This window comes from Onychostruthus taczanowskii, unplaced genomic scaffold (assembly GCF_017590055.1).
Source record: "Onychostruthus taczanowskii isolate IOZ18803 unplaced genomic scaffold, ASM1759005v1 scaffold5, whole genome shotgun sequence".
NCBI classification, from domain to species: Eukaryota; Metazoa; Chordata; class Aves; order Passeriformes; family Passeridae; genus Onychostruthus; species Onychostruthus taczanowskii.
The window spans coordinates 358,552-380,715 of record NW_024502568.1 but is presented as its reverse complement, the minus strand read 5'-3'; the positions used below and the strand labels follow the sequence as shown (position 1 = coordinate 380,715).

At 44.6% G+C, this 22,164-nt stretch overlaps 1 protein-coding gene across 5 annotated transcripts in view; it reads right to left on the bottom strand.

Moving 5' to 3' along the window:
- Positions 1 to 1,582: 1,582 nt before the first annotated feature.
- GBF1 (golgi brefeldin A resistant guanine nucleotide exchange factor 1) overlaps positions 1,583 to 22,164 on the bottom strand; it is a 103,567-nt gene continuing 82,985 nt past the window's right edge. For 3 of the 5 annotated variants that reach the window (XM_041415407.1, XM_041415409.1, XM_041415410.1), the window contains 23 exons: positions 20,682 to 20,884; positions 20,137 to 20,260; positions 19,734 to 19,859; positions 19,083 to 19,165; positions 16,625 to 16,861; positions 15,725 to 15,818; positions 12,952 to 13,128; positions 12,416 to 12,480; positions 12,190 to 12,313; positions 11,541 to 11,612; positions 10,577 to 10,671; positions 9,978 to 10,131; positions 9,548 to 9,770; positions 8,136 to 8,299; positions 7,587 to 7,833; positions 6,993 to 7,192; positions 5,901 to 6,051; positions 5,421 to 5,551; positions 4,972 to 5,073; positions 4,282 to 4,395; positions 3,870 to 4,047; positions 3,533 to 3,670; positions 1,583 to 3,217 (listed from right to left, as the gene is read on the bottom strand). In XM_041415407.1, the coding sequence (XP_041271341.1) occupies positions 2,931 to 3,217; positions 3,533 to 3,670; positions 3,870 to 4,047; positions 4,282 to 4,395; positions 4,972 to 5,073; positions 5,421 to 5,551; positions 5,901 to 6,051; positions 6,993 to 7,192; positions 7,587 to 7,833; positions 8,136 to 8,299; positions 9,548 to 9,770; positions 9,978 to 10,131; positions 10,577 to 10,671; positions 11,541 to 11,612; positions 12,190 to 12,313; positions 12,416 to 12,480; positions 12,952 to 13,128; positions 15,725 to 15,818; positions 16,625 to 16,861; positions 19,083 to 19,165; positions 19,734 to 19,859; positions 20,137 to 20,260; positions 20,682 to 20,884 (3,489 nt within the window). In that variant the 3' untranslated portion in view covers positions 1,583 to 2,930. The remainder of the gene's footprint in view (positions 3,218 to 3,532; positions 3,671 to 3,869; positions 4,048 to 4,281; positions 4,396 to 4,971; positions 5,074 to 5,420; positions 5,552 to 5,900; positions 6,052 to 6,992; positions 7,193 to 7,586; positions 7,834 to 8,135; positions 8,300 to 9,547; positions 9,771 to 9,977; positions 10,132 to 10,576; positions 10,672 to 11,540; positions 11,613 to 12,189; positions 12,314 to 12,415; positions 12,481 to 12,951; positions 13,129 to 15,724; positions 15,819 to 16,624; positions 16,862 to 19,082; positions 19,166 to 19,733; positions 19,860 to 20,136; positions 20,261 to 20,681; positions 20,885 to 22,164) is intronic. The other 2 variants (XM_041415408.1, XM_041415411.1) reach the window with 1 other exon arrangement.

The following is a 22,164-nucleotide window of genomic DNA, read 5'->3' as shown; positions in this document are numbered from 1 at the left end:
TGTAAACACCACTCCTCACCAGCAGCCATTAGTAGTATGACTGGCTTTTATGCAATTTGCCTTACAAATAGAGTTCAGGAGACGTACTGATTAACATATCAGGTAGCACATGCTACCTGACAGTTGATTCTGATCTCCTTTCAGTTCAATACTTTCCCTGACTTTTTTTTTTTTTTCTCTGTAGCATTAATCCTCATCTTGCAAAATCCAAACAACATTCAAAAATTTATTTTTCTGGTTTTCCAGTCCATTCCTATTTACAGTCTAGTGAAAACTGTTTAAAGTGCAATTCTGTCTTTCTAGTCAACATTCCTTTCATTCTAGTCCCACTTCCTGTAGTTCTCTCAGGTGGCATTTTCTTTGCACCATAATTGTCTAAGTTAAGACATAATGCTTTCAGTAGAAGCTGGGTTTGCAAACACAGCATGTGTTAAAACACAGCATATGCCCAAAACAGCTATCAGAAGGCAGCTGGCAAAATGGAGCTTTGCTATTAGCTGACATCACCCCAAAAAGTCAGAGGACCACCTGGGCCTGGGGATCAGAAGCAGCAGTGTGACATCTAAGCACTTGACAACTGAGCAATGGTTTACAAAGAGTTAATAATCTAAAGCTTTCAACAAGCAGAAAAACAGAGCTGTAAATAGAAGTGAAGGCTCAAAAAGACAAGACAGAGACAGGGGCTGGATACAGAAGCACACCATGAGCAGCACAAGGACTCAAATACATTAATGAAAACATCTGAGGGCTGGAAAGACACAATCTACAGGCAGTGGAGGGCGAGGAAGAGACAGCTGCAGCAGCGAAAATATTCCAGGAATGGCACAAATGGGGTTAGGGAATGAGGATTTATTACCAGGACTTTCCTAGTATGCACATTACTCTTCCATTATGCAATATTTAGAACTTTTCTCATGCAATTTAAACAAACTCGCAATTTTTTACCCCCTTACCAAGTCTGTAAGTTTCTTGCAATAGAGAAGGCACTGGTGCCTCACACAGCTTTGAGGACACTGCGGCGCTGCGTGGATCTTGCCATGAAACAAAGTAGAAAATACCAGGAGGGAAGCATAGTTGTTCAAATCCATGGCAAGCACTAGCCCTGGAAGAGCCCAGCATCTCTCACACCCTCTCCAACTCTGAGTCCTATCCATGGAAACAAGGATTTCTTCATCAGAGAATCACCAATGTCAGCAGAGCTGTCACCAAGGTCTATGTTGTGGCACCATGACCAGATGAGTAGAGCACCTGCTTCTCTGCCCTCAATCCTGGTGGTGCATGAGCATACACCAATGTAACACCAGAAATTTTTACAGCCCATGTGAAACTATTGCCATCTGAAAGAGCCAATCTCACTATTACAGCTATGCATTGTCCACGATGGGAACCTTTCCTGATTAGTCCCTTGATGGCTAACCTCCATTGCAGCCCCCCACCCCAAGCTGACAAGTCCCCATGTGCTCCCTCCAGACAGAGCACTGGTATATGAAGCCAGAGCACAACACCTTGACAAGCAGACTCCCCTTTTCCCAAAGCTCTGAGCCAAAGTTCCATGACAGAAAAGGAGCACAACACCAGAACGTTCATTTACAGGATGTATTTATTACACTGTAAAAAGTCCATTGGATTTTAGCCATTTACTCTGTATGTACACTGGTTGTATTCCCACACCAACTGCAGGTTCCTCTCCTAACAGGATACACTGGGTTGGACTCCCACCCATGCCCCTCCCAGTCACCAGAGGGATTTCCAAGATTGAAATTATTGAGAATTTAGCCAACTAGTCGAGGGAGCAGGAGGAGGATGAGCGATGCAGCACTTGCCAGGCAGCAGCTCTGCTCTGGACATGAGCGGGGGAAGAGCGGGATGTCCTTGCAGCAAGATGGAAGCACAAGAATCACTGCCAGGGCCTCAGCTGCAGGGGCCTTCCGGGGGTAGAAGGACATGGGATCCCAACAAGAAGCTGCAGAAGGGTGTGATCTCTTCAGAGCTTTCAAGAGAAACCACTGCAGACCTGCTGAGCATCTGTCAGCAGGTGCCACAGATCCCCACATCTGTAGGTGAAGGGGATGTTCTCCTAAGGAAGGGGCAGGTCACCCAGAGATCAATGTGCAGCGAGTGGCAAACAATACATGATTGCCCCACAAGTGCTGTGTGAGACATGGCCATGGTGCTCTGCTCTCAGCATTTCCTTCTCATCTACTCAGCTAGGCAGAGCCTTCTGGATTTGCCTTCACCAACCAGAAAGCCTGATTACATTTACAGGAGCAGGGATGAAAGCCCCTATCAGACTTGCCTACTACTTAATCTCTATTTGGCTTGGGGATTGTTGTCATCCGTGTTGCAGGAAGGAAAGCGTGTACCAGCAGGCAAGAAGTCCTACGCAGCAATCTGAGAGCTGCACTGTAAGCAATCCACGTTTCTAATAAAATTCTCTACCTGCTGAACCCAGGCGTGCTCAGATCCCAAACAAAGCAGTACAACCAGAAGAGTCAGCAGGAAAGCTAGGGAATGGCTGGGGAACTGCCCAGGGACTGGACTGAGTAATCTTGAGAGGCAGTCCTGTACTGCAGCCCCTCTCTGGTGTGACATCAACAAGTTTTCCCTCTTTACCAGATGAACTGGTGGCAGCTTGGTCCCAGGCTGCTGGGCACAGGCATTGCCTGGCCCCTGAGACTGCAAAGGCAGGAAGGAGACTGGTCAGTGGAACTGGGCACTCCTCCACAGAGACAGGGATTTTGGGGCAGATTTCTAGGTGATGCCACAAGAAGGGAGCAGGATGGGACATGCTCCAGAGGACTGTGGCAACAGCCCTTCTGCTCAGGTTAGCATCATTTTTTTAAACAAACAGGCCCACTACCAGAGAACATTTGGCCAGCATCCTCCACCCACAGAGCCTCATCAGCAGACAGTTCTCCAAAATCCTCCAACTAATTGACTTCAGAGCTTGTCATAGGGTCAGTGGGCCGTGGAGTAGCTAAGAGGGGAACAGGAGAGGTGGCTTCAATTAGGGCTGGGTTGAGAATGATTGGAAGAGTCATAGGTGGCACCCCAACCTGCAGGGGAGAGGCAAGAGGCTGCAGGATGAGCGGCGGCTGTGCTGTCGTAGGAGGTATGTCTGTAACGGGGCTTGACTTTGTTGAAGCTGATGCTGGGAAGGAGGGAGAGGCAGAGGTGCTGATGGCAGGTGAGGCAGGTGCAGTGGCTCTCTCAGACTCTGGAAGAAGGAACAGACAAAATAGATCCTTACACAGGTCCTGACAAAGTCACCTATTAGCTCAAAACTAAGCAGGACTAAAAATCAACTCGGGGCCTTTTCAGACTTGCCCCTTCATACAAGGCCCTGAAGAGCAGGGGTCAATTGTAGGCACTCTGCCCACCCCAATAACCTCAGCACAACTTATCTGTAAGGAAGCACAACACTTCACAACACTATAGGCCTGGTGACCAGAGATCATGCTAAAGCAAGGAAAAACAGATCTATGTCACCATGCTGGGAAAGTGATTCCAGAAAAAAGAAAACAGGACTCACCACTGACACCTGCTTCACACGGCTTCTCCAAAGGAGCCACATGGGTGGATGGTCTCACATCCCCCACAGGAGAAGGGGGCAGTGCAGACACTATTGTTTTCTGATGCTGCTGCTCCACTGGTATGTTGGGGACAGGATCTAGGAAGACAAAACATGCAGTGAGAGCACACACCAGTTTACTCACTCCGTTTGCCCTCCCTCAATTTGCCCTTGTGCCAAATTCTCACAGCCTCCTACAACACATTTCATCAGCATCAAGGCACTGTGGCAGCTGGGTGCTGGACAAGGTGCAAGTACTGCTCCAAAAGCTGTGTTAAGGTTTCCCAGCCTCTCGTACCTTGGATGACTGTCTGTTTGAAGAGCTCATCCCGCAGCCGAGGTAAGAAACAGTCAATGCGCTCCCAGGTGATCTCCCAGAGATCGGAGTATCCTGTCCGTGAGTCGGCACTGTGGAATATTCCAGCCGTATCCATTACGAGCAGCATATTCTTCAGAGACTCTGGGATGGCCTCCAGCTACAATCAGAGACAGGACACAGAATGGACAGATAGCAATGAACCAAAGCTCGAAACAGCCAATGGGCTGCCTTGGAAACTGGCCAGGGCAAGAAACCATGCAACAAAATGGTTTGGAAAGGAATAAAAAGTTAAAAAAATCCCAAAAACCCACACCAAATCAAAATACCTTTCGAGTTTAGAAGGTTAAAATGTGATGAATGGTTGTCCAAAGGACTGCATCCAGCAACTTACCAGTAAGTCACTGGAGCCAGCATGCATGTATTTGTCCATAAAATCCAGGATGGTGAGCCACAGGGCAGCAAAGGTGGTCAGTGAGAGCAGTGGGGAGAGATGCTGTAGGAATACCTGGGAAAAAACATAACTACTGTCAACAAGCAGTATAGGGGCTGCTGCTCACTGACAAGCCAGTGTCACAAATCTGAATTCCCCCTCCTTGTGGCAGGCTGGGAACATGCACAGGACTGGCCTGAGGATGCCACAGGCCTCCACTCTTCTGAGGCGTGTATGTGAAGGAGTGGATCTTGTCTCCTTTGTGGAAGGCCACTGCAGTCTGCATCACCATGTCTTCTAGCCCTTCCAGACCTCTGCCTCAGGTCACAACTATCAGCTTGTGACATGCATCATTTCACCCCAAGAAAAGACTGTCTTCAACTAATGTTGAGTGAAATCCTTCTCCCTATCATGAAGTCACAAACCTCTTCCTGACAACTCTTCCAAGGACTAGAATCATGGAGACAGTTCTGGAAAGAAGGCATGTCCCAGCAGCAGAAGGTGGTGAAGAAGCCCAGCACTGAACAGTCAAACTAGCACCCTGAACCTGTCCAGATCAGAGATGCTGAGAAGCAAACACAGCAAACAGTTTGGTTTTCTTGAGGAACATGGTTTCCACTAAGCTTCCCTAGACAGCAGAGGTGTGCTCACCTTGGAGAGTAGTGTTGAGGCTCTCATCCTAGTTTCTTCCATCCCACCAACATCAGCTGGGCTGATGTTCTCAAGTAGCTTGGTTAGCAGAGGAAACAGCACCTGTTGGATCCAACACATGGATATTTAAGAGCTGAAAAATGACTGATGAGATTTTGACAGCCTTATAGAAAGGCACTGTCTTTAGGGACTGGTGGCTTCTAGGCAGAGGACATGATGAAAGCAACAGGATGTGCACAAGTGGATTCACTTCAATACTCTAAAAGGCCCTTCAGAAGCATAAGCAAAGAGGAACTTTTTACAGGACCAGAATAGGGAACATCTTGTCTGTTGCACTGGACAAGCTTCTCAAGAAGACAGTGCTGAAGCAGGACAACACTCCTGCACACAGCTTTGCTCTTCATGACAACACTGCCCTGCTCACATGCCCATGTCAGGCAGGTGGTTACCTTGTTGAAGCAGGACTCCCATTCCAGGGCATCCAGGGCCTGCAGGTCATGTACCAGGAGGGCCCGCTGCAAGTAAGTGAGTGCTTGCATCCGGATCTGGCGTCGGGCATCACAGCACAGCCAGGCAATACCTGCAAGAGAGGGATTCAGGGCAAAGCCCACAGGGAGAGTGTCACATCCCTGCTTCCCCAGTCAAGAGTAAAAAGTCTAGTGAAGATCAAAAACTCTCTGTGGGGAAAAAAAGGATTATACTTGTTCCAGGCCACAGACTGGCAATCTACTACCAGATCCAGAAACATGCTGGCAGCTATCTCATCCTAAAGATGCTTTTCCAAATCTGATCCAAGTTCTTTTTCAATTAAAACAAACCCTAAAAACAACCTATGCCTGCTTTCTGCAGTTAGTTCTTGGCTCCTCAACTTTCCTGCCATTACTTTGGAAGAGTGTCTGCTCGCTCTCGTCACCAGGGGATGGCTTTACCCTGTAGCAAAGGACACCAGCAGTTGGACCACAGTGTTCGGGAATCCGCTGTGATTTTCCTGGCTGCTGTCTCCAGGTGTCGCTGCTCCTCTGCCCAGGAGCTGTAGATGCCAGCTGCTCGCGTGTGCAAGGTGTGCATGAGGTCCAGGAGCTGCAAGTACACGGCACAGTAAGAAACACAGAGGACTTTAAATTTTGAAGCAACTCTGATCTCTGCTATTCTCCAAACAAGGCTAAAAGGCTCAAGTTACTTGAGCTTGCTTTCTGTATATACACAACCACACAGAGTTATAGAGACGGTGTCAGGCCCTGCTGTCTGTGCCCTTCTTAAGTGGTCAAGTGCCAGGTATCTTCAACAAGATTTATGTCAGTTCAGTAGGCACGTCAATCCCATCTTTGAGGAACACCATTCCAGTCCTGTCTAAAGGAAGAATGGGCTCTTTCCTGGCACAGAGCATTGACTCTCCCAGGCAGAGGGATAAACCCAGTGATTCACCTGTGCTGTCCAGAACAACTCTGCAACTTTTTTCTTAAACAAAGATATGTGAAGCACGTGCAAAGTTCCCTTGCCTGTATGGGCACATGACAGCACTTTAGTCAGTTTACTACTGAACTGAGACCCAACATCCTGGCAATCAGCAGGCCTGTGCCTTCACACCTTTGAAGTATCAGCTGGGGAGAAATTACTCCTTTAGTCCAGTCCTACATACTTGAAATTCCAGAGCCTCAGCCAACAGGGCTTTCCCCTTTCCTCAAGCTCAGATGCCCTGTCAGACTCCTTGCGAATCCTACAGGAGCCTCATGTCTCCAAATGACCTTAATCCATCTTACCTACAGTGACTCACAGCTTCAGACCTCCTCCTTGCTTTTCAGAGGACCTCTCTTCTCCATTGCTGGTCTGCTTTTGCCAGTACAAATTGCAGCCTTCCCCTTTCACTGCAGAACCACATACTGTCCCCACAGATTCTCTCTGCCATCCAGTGCCCATTCATCCAGGATGCAGCCCTCCCTTGCCCCATAAAGAATTCCAGTGATTACCTAGCCAGGCCCTAAGAATGGGAAAGGAGAGGAGGAAATCCTTGCTATACTTACGTCCTGACTAACCTGTAAAGACACAGTGTGGTAGCTGGCAGGGATGCTCTCGTCCTCGTCCTCATCACTGTGTGTGTGTGCCTGGTGCTGGCTCAGGACCCGGGATCGCCGTGTGGAGCTGTCTTTTGGCTTTTTTTTTAACCGACTGGATTTACTGTCATACCTGTGGCTCTTCCCCCTCTTCTCCTGGGACTTGTAGCCTAGAACGTAAAAGGCAACAACATTGCATATACAACAGTCCACTACAAAATGTTCTGCTTTTCAACACACAGGGCAGCCATCTTTTGATATCCCCCACAAAGGGCTCTGTCCTCTGAAATGACCACTGCCTGCTCGAAGGGGACCCAGTGCCCCACAGGAACAACTTCCCACAAGGCTGATACTGCTGTCTCCACATCAACTCCAGACCTCCCCTCCATCCCCGGGAGGAGTATAAGAATAAGGTCCCTGCTGCCAGCACGAGACAGCACAGTTTTCTCCTGGTAGACCATTTTCTTTGGATTGGGGACTCATTTCATGACAGTATACTTCACAGTGCTTGCCAGCTGGCCACCCCAAGCCAAATCCCGGTTGACAAGTGACAGGCCATCTTACCCCCGTTCAAGCTGGCCTCCACGAAGATACGTATTGTTTTGACACAGAGTTCAAAGTTCTCAGGTGTAACATGGGCAGCATCTCGCACGATGAAGGACAGGGACTCGACACACTTCATGAGAGACTTTGTGTCATGTGGGCCCAAGTCCAGCCCCACCGTCAGGCTGTACTGGTTGACGAGAGGTGATGGACCCAGCCTGCTGAGCCCAGCAGTGGATCTCGAGTTGTCGATGTCATCTTTCCCCACCTGCAGGTCACAACAAGCAGGAGAGGGTAGCATAACAGGAAGCATCTAATGCACACACTGAAAGGGCCTTTCTTCAGAAGCCAACAGGTAATGCTTCTGTATGGTCCATTTCCCTTTCTTCCTCATTTGCCTCAACGCTCTCTCTTTTCCATCTGTGTCTCTCCACATCCTGCCTTTACATTATCAGCTCATCTTAGCTCTCTTTTCTACTGTCTTATTCTTTCTCTCCCTACCACACCCTCTGCTCACAAGCACGGTAGGAGTAGTCCTCTTTGGTCACCAGAAGCCCACTGGCTACTCACCACTAGCCAGCCACTGTTCATGACGTCCACATCTGTGACTGAGCGATGCATCTTGCCTGGCTTCCCGTGGTCTGTGTACACCTCAGAGTCAGACGTGTAGCCACGGTCCAGGCTCATGTCACTTGGATGATAGGAGGAGGACACTTCACTGTCTGATTGAGCACCTTTAAGACAAAAGACATGGGGTATAGATCAAAGCCAAATCAAGAACTTGCAAGAGAAGCTGTGGATAAGGGAGAATCCAGATCAGCATCCACCAGGAACCACAAGTGGTTATTAGTATGTTCTACACTTGTCAGATCTACCTGCCCTGACATTTAGGATAACCTTAAATTTCACATGTCCCAAGAGAGAAGTCCTTGCAAGGGACAAATTTATGTTACTGATATGTTATTTAGAAGTAAAAACTTGTTCTCTCCATTGTTCAGCACCATCTAGAAGCTTATCAGCAGAGAGACAGACTTGCTGTGAACAGAGTGCACCAAGCATTTTCAGGAGGTAAAGAACTAATGTTTTGATGTGTAAGGTACCAAGTCAAGCAGTTTGCTCTTTCAGCAAAGACAGAAGCAGTTAAAAAAAAAAAAAAAAAAGAAAAAAGAAAGGAGAGAGAAAAGAGAAGACAGCTCTGCATTAATCCGGGGAAAAAGTCCGTAAGCGTTTTTAAAAATCATGCTTCTCCCATCTGTCTAGCACAAAGCATCAGGACCTATCAAAGAAGTTCTAGAATAGCAAAGAGAAAAAAAAAAGTCTTCTGGAAAATTCCTTTATTGCTCTTTTCTTTAGAAGTCTGAAGACATCACCCTCAAATATATTGAAGCTGGCTAAAGCAAAACTGAGCAATCTGCTGAAAAGACCACATTTCTAACACAGTCAAGAGAAGTGAGAAATACTGCATTGGTCTTGTGGGAATGGTTCAGGGACTATTAATGCAAATGCATCTGGAAATATAATTTTAAAGAACAACTCATTTTAAGAGAACCTTAAAAAGGGGACAGAAAAGAGTCAGTCCCACAAAAGAAGCAAGTATGACAGGAACAGCAGCTGGGTTTACATTACATGCCCAGATAAGAGATTACAGTACCCAAGGCACCAAACCACAACCAGCAGAAAATGCTCCTTGAGTAGAGCAAAGACCTCCTACAGCTGCCAGAACTGATATCAATTTTCCTCCCACTGCCCCCCAGGGACTAGCACCTGGATTGCTGCTCACTGAGTAGGAAGAGACAGCAGAATAGGGACAGGAACAGACCATGAGGAGTGAACAGCAGGTGCTGGTCTTTAATCTTGCTAATGTAGTTTAATATCAGCTTTGTTTTCTTGCAGTCCCCTTTGCTAATTGAAAAGCTTGAGGAAGCAGCTGCTTATCTGGCAGGCAGGCATCAGATTTCCTAGCAAAAGCTGGCCTGTCTTACCTGTGTCGTTATCTGCCCTTGCCGTGACCTGCAGGGCTGCGGGTGGCTTCACCCCAGACCCGATGCACTCCAGGAGGGTGAAGAGCGTGTACCAGTCATCCCCGGAGTGAATGTTGGCAGCATTGGTCTTCAGGAGCTCATGGAGGCCGTAGGCAACCTCATGGCTAACTCTGGACAGCACATTTGGCTTCATCATAAGTAAGATACGTAATGAGAGGAGAACCTGGCCAGAGAAGGAGACAAGAATAACAAACCCTATTACTTACACTCCGTTCTCTAGCAACGTACTCCATCTACTAGAGTTAGTTACAATTGCTGTTTGTTAACCTGCACGGACAGGTTAAATATGGGTCCATCCAACAGCAACTGGTTTCCAGTGTCACAGGTATAGCCACAAAACCCCAGTAAGTGCCTTTCAAAAATCCCTTACCTGTGCACTGATCTCATCTCGACGGAGCAGTCGAATGGCCAGCCTCAGCAGCCCCACCACTGCCCTCTCCACCAAGAAGCAGAACTCCATTGCATGGATACAGAGGTGATAAAGGTGGTCTCGGACAGTTTGCCAGACACAGGTCACACGGTCCCTAGCCACAACAAGGAGGAGGGATAGGGTAGAATGAAAGGACATGAGACAAGCAGGATCCAGCAACCTCTCCCACAACACCAGACAATCCACCATTTCTTAATTTCAATGAAAAATTCCAGTTGGGAGATACAAGAACAGACGCACAGAAACAACAAAATGATCAAACTTCTTACTCATTACTTGCAAAGCAATCAGGTGGGAGAATTCTCCCTCTGGAGTTTAGTTTCTATTCTCCAGATTTCAGGATATCAAGCACTAATTCATGAGCTAATAGCCTTTCTGTTTGCACATGCTACAGTGGAATTGTTAAGCCCTGAAATTACAGCCACATGCTGCTTCAGCTGGTGAATCACAGACATAAGGAATTCATTACCTGGACCCAGGCAGCAACTGCAGTAAAGCAGGGGCATTACAGTAAATGTCCGTTTATTTCAAGGTCATACCTATTCTCTAGAACAATCCGCAGAAGCATCTCCAAGCAGAAGGCTGCATCTTCTTCATCATATGTCTCCTCATCAGGAGTCACGGAGATTAGAGCCTGGAACAGCCATGGTATTTTTATGAATCACAAGCTCCCAAAAATGGGGAACCAACAGAATGCTTTGAGTCTGGCCAAAACTGTACTCCACTGCCTAGTGAGGTTACGCACAGTCAAAGGCATTGGATAAAGGTCAAGCTAAATCTATGGCAAAAATTTTTTTTTAATTACGCAAAATGCAGTATGAACTTAAAAGATATTAAACTGTAACAAAGTGTCTCAGATGAAGAGGAACTGATATCCAGCAGCTTCTTGCTAATAAATATGTAGAGTAGCAGAAAAATCAGGCATACCTAAGAATGACTACAAATACTGGAGTTGTTCTCAAGCCATCGGCTTGTATATGAAGGGAGAATTCCTGACAACTGGAGTAGGAGCACAATGTTCCCCTGGAACTGAGATGACACTCCCGCAGGGAGATGAGCTCCTCTAGCCCAAAGACTGTTGTGTCCAGCCTTATTATATCTCCCACAGCAGCCAGGTACATACTACTTAGGAACACACTGTCAAATATTTCTGTACAGCTCTTGCCTCTTGAGTGGCCTTTTGGAATTCTCTCTTCAGGTACACAGCACACCTGAAAATCTTTAAGCTCTGGCACAGAACTACAAACACTTGCCAAGAGTTCTCAAGGCTCTTAGAATGCATTCCACAATTTAATGTTTTCTTCTACTGCCAGAGCAATTCATGTCTGCCAGAACAGAAGTTACTTTCAACAGGTGAACTAAAGACTAGTTTCACAACCCAAATAGTTCCCAGACCTCCTCTGAGGACAGAGGAGTAAAGTGAGTACACAGCACATATCCACTATCATGCATAGCGTATTTGTTCCACTACCGTCCAAGTCCCTTGCATAATATCTCTCTCACCTTCATGAGCTCCTGAAGGGATTCAAGTTGGAGAAATTTGCTTTCTGTGATCAACTTCTCAGGATCACATTGCTGCAAAATACAGAAAAGACAACTGTGAGTCTGGGAGTTGTGGAAGGCATACAAACAGATCTTTCAGAAACACATCATGTTCACAGGAAAGACACAGGTAGTTCTTATAATCTGGAGGAAAACTCCTTCCAGCTAGTTCGCTCTTTAACATCAATTACTTTTAACAGACCTGATCTGTGCTAAACAGATTTTATCAGATGATTCCTCTGGCCACACAGTGGTCAAACCCCAGGTTCAGATTTTGTTGGCACCATATACCTTTACACTGTCTTGGAAAAGATTAGTTGTTTGAGAATTCATTAACTTGTCTTTAAATATAGGACTGTGATGCCTAGGGCAGATCCCAGCCTGATGAATCATTCCTGTTTTGATGTGTTAGCACCTTTGTGCACAGCAGCACAAAAGACCATTTAGCTGTCAATCCAGATATGCTCGTCTGTAGATTCTTTCAGTTCTTAAGTCTCCTGTTACCTGCAATACTGCCAAGCAGCATGCATATTTATGCTTCTGTTGCCTGTTACCCACATAGTATTGAGAGCAAGAAAAAAAACAGATTCTTCTACAGCCTATATGTTACCTTTATGCATTCCAAAGCTGCTCGCTTTGCCTCCTGTGTTTCCGTAGATGGCCCTCTCATACCAGATTGCTCTGTCCCACTAAGGGTGAGCCAACTAACAAAACTCAGTACTGTTGATTCACCACTGCAAATCAGAAGACACCAGCATCAGCAAGAACACAAGAAATCATGTTATTTTCCAACCTAGGTACAAAAAAAGACTGCCTGGGACATTTACGCCACTCACCGGTTGGATGGTGTCTCTTCACGCTGAAGATAGATTTTGCCATTAGGATCCACAAAGTCTTCAACCTGGAACACAGACCAGAACATGCATATGACCTCCTCAACCCCATTATATTTCTCTTAGTGATGAACTCTACACCAACAGCTCATATGTGTGCAGCCAAACCCAGCTCTTCACCCCACTATCCTGTCAGTAAAGTGCCACTCTCATCTGGTAACACCAATGCAGGGCTCTAGCACTTCCTGCCTATAAGCATGTCCCTCTTCTGCACAACATTCAAAAGCAAAATAAATGCTGGAATTCCTCAAATCTAATAAGAAATAAAATGAGAAAAAAAGAAGCTACAAAAGAAGCTGCTCACAACTTGAACACTATACTCTTCACAGGCTTCCAAGTTCTGTACATACTTTACCAAAGCAAGAGATACCATATTTTACTTCGCAAGAGAGCTCTCCTACTTTTGGAACTGGCTCTATGAAAAGCCAGCTTCCCACTCTCCTAACTCTTCAGTTATCCACCAGCCAGCTAATTATTACCTCCACCATGGCCTTGGGCAGCAGCTCTGCTCGGAAAAGCTGTAGCATGGCCTCCATGATGTTTTTCCAGCCCTCTCGCAGAATGTCACCATGGCGATGGGCCAAGTGAAACACTGTCTTCGCTGCAATATGGGCCTTGGGATTACTTCCAAAAACAGTGGGCAGGTTCTCAATAGACTGCAGGAAAGAAGAGGCGGTGGCAATCAGTCAGAAAGAGATGTTTTCTTTTCAACAGAAATTAGGGCAGATGCTTCAGAACTGGTTATGGGAAAGATAACAATTCTCTGTATGATGCTTGGATAACTCCTCAGCTCACATTCACTTTGCACAAAAACAAGGACAAGGTGGCTTACCTGATATAAGTTGAATCACTGAACAACCTAGATATAAACTCCCCAAGAATGACAACTCAGAACATTTTGAAAGTGCTTGCTGAAAAGCCACTAATTTACCCTGCTACAGGAACTCAGCTCAGGATCAAAGCCTTCTACAAAAAGTACCGCATCTCCTCTGGAAGCAGCAATTACTCTGCTGTGCTGTTTGAGAAGGAAACTATGGCCAAAACCATGACTAACTTGCAAAATTACTCCTACCACTACCTAACAGCAAGATTCAAAGTAATTCAATCCTAACATGGAGTCTCTGCCAATGATTGCTGGATCTCAAATCCTCATAATCTGTTCAACGCACTCACAGCTTTTCAAAATATAAAAAGCCTGCAAAGTCATTGAAACCAACCAAGCATACACTGCCAAAGCAAGGAAAAAAACCAGCAACCATGTCAGCTAATATCAAACAGTGTAACATGCTCCACGATTCTGCAGTTGCTTAAAATCATTGCAATCTTCCTTTTGAGAAGAGATGGGCTTTGCCATTCTCTTGTTTATGTGGACAAAATCCATACTTGTCTCCTCTTCCATTCTTGGTGAGGAGATAAGGGATTGAAGGAGTCAGTGTATCCTATCTCAGATTTGAAGTTCAGAAAAACTCTCCTGCTTCAGAAAAGCTGATAGAAAAACTGTTATCAAAATGGGTCTTTGATTTAGAAGCAAACTCCATTAGAAGTGCCAATCTGAAATCTGGCAGAAATGCAACAACCAGTTTGGGTTTTTTCCATTGCTGCTATGGGGAAACTACATTGAAAACGTGTATCTCTGAAGTGTCAGGTGCAAACAGCAATATGCCTGATTTTGCTCTGTGGCAAGAAGCCACATCACTGAAAACCACACACACTACTTACATACTGAGTCAGTATGAGTCTTAATTATGGATCATTAAGTGGGACACTCATTCTTCCTAATCACTTAAAGACCTTCCACGGTTCCTTTCCATTTCCCTTCTTTCAATGGAAGTGGCCATGCATAGCAATTGCAGTGCACGAAGAGGATGCCTGCTTTGACTCTTTAGTCCTCTGAAGATGGCTCCTCCTTTTCTCTGTCCTCCAGACTCTAAAATATTTGTTCAGTTATCCTATTCCACTACTGTCTCCAAGCCCTACAGGAATTTTCATACAGCAGAAAGTAATCAATGTATTTCAAATCTGGCCAAAGATAAGAACTCAGCCTTCTTCAAATCCAAAGTCCCTGATTCTACGTCATCACCAAATGACATGCTTACTTGATTAACTCAGACCTCAGACTGCTCCAGATTCCAATCTCTCAACTAGATGGGATGCAGCTGGCAATAGTGGTGCATCTGAGGGCTTAGTCTAGTCTAGTCACTTCTGCTGTGTAAATCTGTGTCAAGCTGTTTCATGGCAGACACTCTTCTGCTTGTGTTACCTTTCGGTAATCTCAAGGTCTGGTGTGCCTGAGGATGATCAAATACTGCATCTTTACTGTTGAGAGCTATGGAGGAAGAGGGAATCTAAAGCAAACCCTTTGCTTGGGATTTCTTTGTCTTTTAAAAAAATTCACCTGTTTTGGCCCTTTTATTCCAATGCTTTCAGTCTTGAATTACCTTGTTTCCCTTTCCTATATGTGTGGCAATTCTGTTCTGCTCACTGTGGGTCTTGCACTGGTTCTGAGAGCAATACTGTGAGATCCTCCTTTGGGAGTTCTGACCCTTTACAGGAGTTACTGTCAACTACTCCTTAGAACACAGCATGGTCTGCCACACACTGTCTATTAAACACTTTGGGGAAAAACATGTGGATGCTGTAACACACAAATAGGTTAGAGCAATAAAGCTTACACTAACCACAGCACCTTGAATTTATTCTCATGGTACACCCCAAAGAAAGAGTCTTCAGGGCTTGCCAAAGGTGGGGCTAACAGCTGATCTTATTGCCAGAGTCCACACCCCAAGTGGCAATTCAAAGCACTTGTTTTTCTAACCCCTTTATGCTTATGCTGTGCATCTGCATAGCTCCTACACTTTGGAAGTACAGCTCACAAAACAGTCACCCCTGGCACTGCATAAACCCTGTGATGGAATAGTCAATATCTGAAATGTATGAACTTGCTTGGGATCACAGGGAGATTTAAGTCCCTTCAGATCAAATAGGTGAATAAACAATTCTACATCAAGGCATTCTGCTCTGCACAAACTAATACTAATAAGTAAAAGAAAATTTGCATATTTGAACCTGTCCTATGAAAGTCCCACTTCACTATACATTTCCCATTACTTCCTCCAGAAAACTCTGGGCAGGGGCTGATAGATACCTACAGATACAATGATAACTAAAATAAGCAAATATTGCTGCTTAACAGAGGAAGAGAGCTCCAGTGTAGTAGAAGTCATGCTTTTTCTCCCCTCTCTGCAAACTTACCTCACTGCTGAGAGCTGTAAACTTGCAGAGAGAAATTATGAGATTGTCAAACACATCACTAAGGCCATAGTGAGCAGAAATCATTGCACATTTCCTGGGAAAAAAAGAAAACAGAAAATAATGTACTAAGTCAGCACAGACAAGTCAGTCTACAGGACAGCAAATCTGAGACCCTCTCTGTTGACATTTTAGACCTTCCTCTCCACCCATTCATAATGAATGCCTATGTATAGAAGTCTACTATTATTACTTAAATAAGCTCAATCCTTATCCATAGATACTGATACTTGTCTATGCTGATGCAAGGATCAGTTTAAAGAAATGAGTCTAAACAGACAGACTACTTGCACCTAAGCATTATATCCAACCTCCTGTCCTAACATAAGAGAGTTGCTGAGATTGGGGTAGTGCTGAAGTCCAGTTTCCAAGATATCATGGCTACAGCAGTGTATTGACAAAGCATTAAAACTATGCTTGAAGTGTCCTTTGGTCTGATCCAAGCATGACCAAAGATCATGCCAATAGAGTTGCTCACAGATGGCAAGTTTTTGAGTACTGGTCATCTTGAGTGACTTTCCCCCCTCATTTCTAAACAGCCTAGCTGTGTCAGTAGGTCCTTTAAATGTAACCAGGTTGGAGTTCAAAAATATGTATCCCAGGCACTTTAATTTATTACAGCAGAGCAGTCAAGCTAAACAGTGACTGGCAAGCCAGAGAGGCCAAGATGGGATGAACTGACACGAATGACAGAACACTAGAGGATCATAGTTCATAAAAAAGTGTTTTTCAATTGCTAGGAAAAGCAACATTTGATATTGATTGTGATGTCTCTCCAGCAGATAAACAGGAGCCAATGGTCCCACTTTGACTCTTCTAGGTCTTTATGAAGGTAAGAGTCACCTGAAACCAGAGATAGCCTTCTGGATTATTGTTTCCTCTAAGCTCTTGTCAAAAACATAAGAAAGTGCTGCAATGGTGGGCCCCCACGTCATGGTGAAGAGGTCATGGTCATAGCTTCCAGGAGGCACGTGGAGAAATATTCCCTCATCAGTGGCACCACGATGCAGCAGGACATTCCAGATATAGTTTTCCTTCACCAGACCCGTCTGTTCTTCTGGCATCACTATCTCATCATTTCTGCAAGGGAGGAAAGCAGGAAGATTGAATTTTTCATTCTGAGCGAAACCTAACATTTACACAGTGTCTTTCATTACGTAGTCCCAGAGCTAAGCAATACCTGTTCTGGAATGATTTTGCCAGCTCCTGAAACATTCTGTTTTCCTAGGCCTCCCTGCTTTGCCTGCCCTTCTTAGATATCCTGAATATAGAGTCTAGTGGTTCTCAGAATCACACAGCAGCAACTGTGCAAGGTCAGTACTGAAGAAGCAGGTACCTACTGCTACAAGTGCAAAACTCAACACAGACTGCCATTAAATGATGGGAAATTCTGGACAGCACACTGGCAAAGCTTCAACCTCCATCCAACTCTCACCCTGTTACAGTGCTCTCTTCCTATCATTATTCCCAGTTAAAATGAAATAGTTACATTGCTGCAGTCACCAGTAGGCAAGAGCATCTTTGCATAAGAATAATGGACATATTCATGTTATGCCAAAATCAAGTATTAGAAAGGAAAGTAGTGTAAAATTAAAAATAAAACAAGAAACCAAAGGTATGATGGGGGATTTATAACCAGGGTTCCATAGCTCCTTACTCTAACTTGGATGAAGCTATACAGTAATAAAACAATTATGATTAATGCCAAATACTGCTTGCAATCCTAGACTAAAAAACAAAGCCTAAATACATACTCTCTAGACTTTGGTATCAGTGCACAAGAGAAAATCCTCTGCAAATGACCAACTAAGTGAACAAGAGTCTCAAAGCCACTAAGAATAGCAGATTACAGCCAGCCTGAAGAGTTCTTTCTGCAACAATCAAAAAATAACATACTTCAATTGCCAAAGAGGCAATTTTAATGTGCTATCAACAACTATAAAAACTGCTCCTGATTTATGCATAAGAAACAGCTCTTCTCAGCTTCAGGTACTGGCATATTTTGACAAGAGCTGTTATTACTGGGATAATATAGGGAAGTAAGTTTGCAGTAAACAGTGCATTATTTCTAAAATTTCATATATGATTTAAATTACCAGAAGCAAGTGAATGAGTTTACTTGGAAGGTTTCAGGAAACGAAAATGTGGTCAAAAGTGAAATGCTACGACCCTGAAGAGATTACACACTACTTCATACAGATGGCAGTGTCATTTTTTTGCCCTAATAATAAAAATAAATCGTTCCTCAGTCTCAACTATGACACTGGGGCAATCTATCTGAGATGGAGCAATACTGAAATGATACGTCTATTACTCTAATCATAGAACACACTGGAAAAGCTGAAATCTGGTGAAGGGGGGATAAAGGGAAACAGACTGGCACTGGATAACAAACATATGCTCAGTGTACTATTCAAAACATTAAGAACATCCTCAGGGGAGAGAGGCCAATCAAACTTAGAGCTCTGTTTGAAAGGCAGGGCTATGTCTTGAAGAAGTTCCAGATATTCAGTACAGGCACCCACCTTCCTGGAGAAGGCTCAAAAGGGAGGGTCAGCCCAATCACACTGCCCTGCTTCCAACACCAGCTACTGCCTGCCACTGCAGATGGAAATCAGCTGAGACTCAGTCACATCCTGACTCCTCAGATGTGTAATCCTCTCAGCTTCAAATTGGCTGAGTCTGGATTTATTGATTTACTGATTTTTGAGCTATTATTAAAGCTTTCCACCCAAAGCTAGCTTGTGCACTAAAGGGCCTCAGCCACCAGGAACTCTCCTCAAATACTGCTCTGTGTGCCAAGAGCTTCAGGGGTAGCAGAAGGGGCTGGTGCAGACAGCAGCCACATATGAAGAGCTCAAAAGTAGAATATGTTAAACAGAGCCATGGACACATTGTGTCAGGGCACAAGTGCTCCCCTGGGGATGAGATTATCTCTTGAACCACATAAAAAGTTCTAAAAAACTCTAAAGGCCTGGGCTGGAGAACAGAGCCTTCTTAAATACAGCATTTCACATTCATCTTGCTCAGCCATTATTTCCCATATTCATACAAGTAACATATTTTTAAAATTTATTTTAAGGTCTAGATTAAACTACCATGGCAAAAATCCAAGATACAAATTCATGTGTAACTGCTGTGACAGGCTTGTTTACCACAACCCCACACAGAGCTGGAATTTGGTCTGAGGCAAACAGACACATGACTGGTGAGTCTCTCTCCATACTCTCCAGGTATCTCACTGACCAAACAGCTCTGCTTTGCTCTCTGAATACATGGACATGGACAGGTTGAGTCTTACTTGATGGCATGATACATGTCTTCCAGAATGTCCTGTTCAAAGTCTTTGCCTCCATTCACACCTTTCAGGTTCTTCCGAAACTCCTGAAAAAAGTTACACCAGTATTAATTCCTGGTATCTCCAACTGTTTGGCTAGGATCAGTACTCCACTTGTTTTTCATGAGGCCAGAAGGAGATTTTCCTGCATTCTTTAACATGCATACTCAAAAATCAAGGTAAATGCTATTCTTAGTGGGAGTAGTGTGCAGCATCTCCTGTCTATGCTCACAAAGAAAGAGCAGAGACACAACACGTGCTTAGCTGAGGCTGGAATTCAGAATGGCAGCCCTGCACTGGCACTCACATGACTTGAACTCTGTAGAAGCCCACAGCAGCAGAACAATCTCCTCTGTGTTACTATGTCTGAGGATACAGATTGCACACAGAAACACAAGCCTCTTGAAGAATTTGCTAAGTTTTCTGGGAAGCTCCTATTTCTTCAGGCTGTCTCTTGCCTACAGCTGCTCTCTCAGATTGTACTCAGCTGTGGTGCTGTGCTCCAGCTTACTGTGTACACGAGTGAAGAAAAGACACAATGCCACTGAGCTAAAAAGAGGTACTACACTGTTTTTAAAACCAGAGAAGACAGATGCCTGCACTGGCAACACCCACCTCCAGAGTCATTGGGACGTTCTGCTTGCGGACATTGTGGTTGTGCTGATCAGTGTTCAGCATAATAACTGCATATGCCAGGGCAAAGCAGGCATCACTATTAGCAAATGGAGACCCATTTGATTTCTGAAAGGCAAATATATGCACAAATTAATCCTACAGATATCAGTGACTAAAACAGCCATTTTCCTAACCACAGTACTGAATCATCTCTGGCACAAACAAAAATCCCAGGTTCTGGCTCCAGCTTCTAAAAAGCAACCCAGGAATCTATTTACCCCTGCCAGCTCCTACAAAACAACAGCTGCTGCTTGCAGAGCGGTTACGTAGGCCATTTGATCTGACATGTCCACCATGGACAAGAAAAAACCCAGTTTTGAGCTTTCTGCCACCAAGTACACACCCTCCAATGTTCTGTGAAGGCTTCTAACAGTCTCTGAATTACAGGTGCCTCTCCTGGTAATCTAAAGGCCTCTAGATAAAGTCGTAAAGCTTCATCCAGCCTTAAACCTTGGAAGCTGAAAGTCCTGCAAAAACAATGAAATGCAATGAGAAGCTGAAACAGGATGGGAAAGGTAGGATAAACTTAATAACTACAATCTTGTTTGCTTAGACAGTAGAGAGGAGGGTGAGAAGAAAAGAAATATACCATGAACAGCCAAAAACAATAAAGGAGAGTCAACAATCTTACAAATCATTATGAATGTAATTATCTCTCCAGTCTTCATGGAGACTGGCCCAGCTGAAAGGCGCTTGAATGTCATACTTATACATATCTAAGGTGTTAGCATATGCAAGAGACACACAGAATTAAGGCATGGCAGTCCAGAGAGAAACAAGTGATAGAAATCCAATGCCTCCAGGAACTACTATTCTACTGCTTTTTTTTATTACTAAACTCTTAACTTTCACTGTTCCCTGACTGAAGAGATACAGAAGCATACTCACCCAACAAAGCTCTCCAGCAAGTCTATGTTCTTACGGTCACTCACAAATTCCCCAATCATCTTTTTGTCCAAGCGTGGATTTTCCCGTAACCACCTGGCCACTTCATTGTTGTCAATGGGGGTGGCAAGAAGGTTTTTCTCCTGCAGAAACTGTATCCCTTTCTTTGGTTTTTGGTTGAACTGCTCTGTGCCAGTTATCAGGAGCTGCAGGAGACATTCTGATAATTACAGCTTGAAGTGCACTTCTTATTTTACATTGTTCTTGGCATTTGAACCAAAAACAAAACAGAAGAAAGATCAGCCTCAGCACAATCAAGTTTACTGTACTGTGTAATCCAGGAAAAAGGCTAATGAAGGACAGAAAACCTGAATTCATCACAAGGTTTTACCATCAAATACTACTGGAGAGAGTAAGCTGCCATCTCTGAAAAGCTTTAACATCTAACCAAGCAGTAAGCTCTGCTACTTCAAATGCCTCACCTGCTCTCATTTGTAAACACAGCAGATAAACCCCAGACATGTGACAAGATCAGCCCTATCCAGTCACAACAGCAGCACTGCTCTGTTGTCCTCTCCTGTCCCTTTGGCTCCAGGTTCTCATAACTACCTCACCATTAGGAGACAGGCAGCAAGAACCCTCAGCACTTATTCAGCATGTGTAAGAGATGGTCCCAGGAACATCTGGTCTTCCAGCCTGACAAGGTTATTTGTCGGCTGGGAAGAGCAGATACATATTTGGTTCTGAAAGGAAGTCACCTAATCTGCCCTCCTAGGAAACTAGACTGTGCCATAGTCACAGTGTAATAAAACAACTCAGAAAGGGTTAACTGAATGTTCTTGGTGGTTCAGAAAAACCAAAAGCACAAACAACGGTATGAACTTTACTAAGGAACCAGAATAAATGTCAGTTCCCTGTTAGCTCCTACCACGATCAGACTGCTAGCAATGACCTAGTGAACTAAATTCGTGACCATCATGATTACTAGCTCCCCTGGGTTTCTCAGTACCTCAGAAGCCACCAACCCTCTGGTCTCTGCTTCCTCTGCCTGTGTAAGCATCCTCAAAACTGCAATGAAACACAGACCCTGAAATAGCATGGAGTGCACAGAGACCCAGTGAGGCCATAATGAAAGAATAACCATGCACTGCCCTGGTCTAACAGGCCTGACAGGACTGTATAACACTAGCAGCATTTCTATTTAGCTGTAAATCCTGAAACCCAAGACCAGGGATATTCTGTAGATTGGTTGAGTCCACAGACTTCTTAAAACCACTTGAAAGGAGAATGGACTGCTAGCAGTTTGCACTGCATTTATGCAATGACAATCATGTCAGTCTTGTGCTTCTGAGCTTCTGGTCACCACCTTTGGAAACATCAAAGAAAACTTTCTGTTTAATACACAATTTGTTCTCTGCTTTTATTTAGCTTTTTATTTCCTTCCAACTGTACTAATGTTTAGTACTTCAGAGGTTAAAGGAGGTAG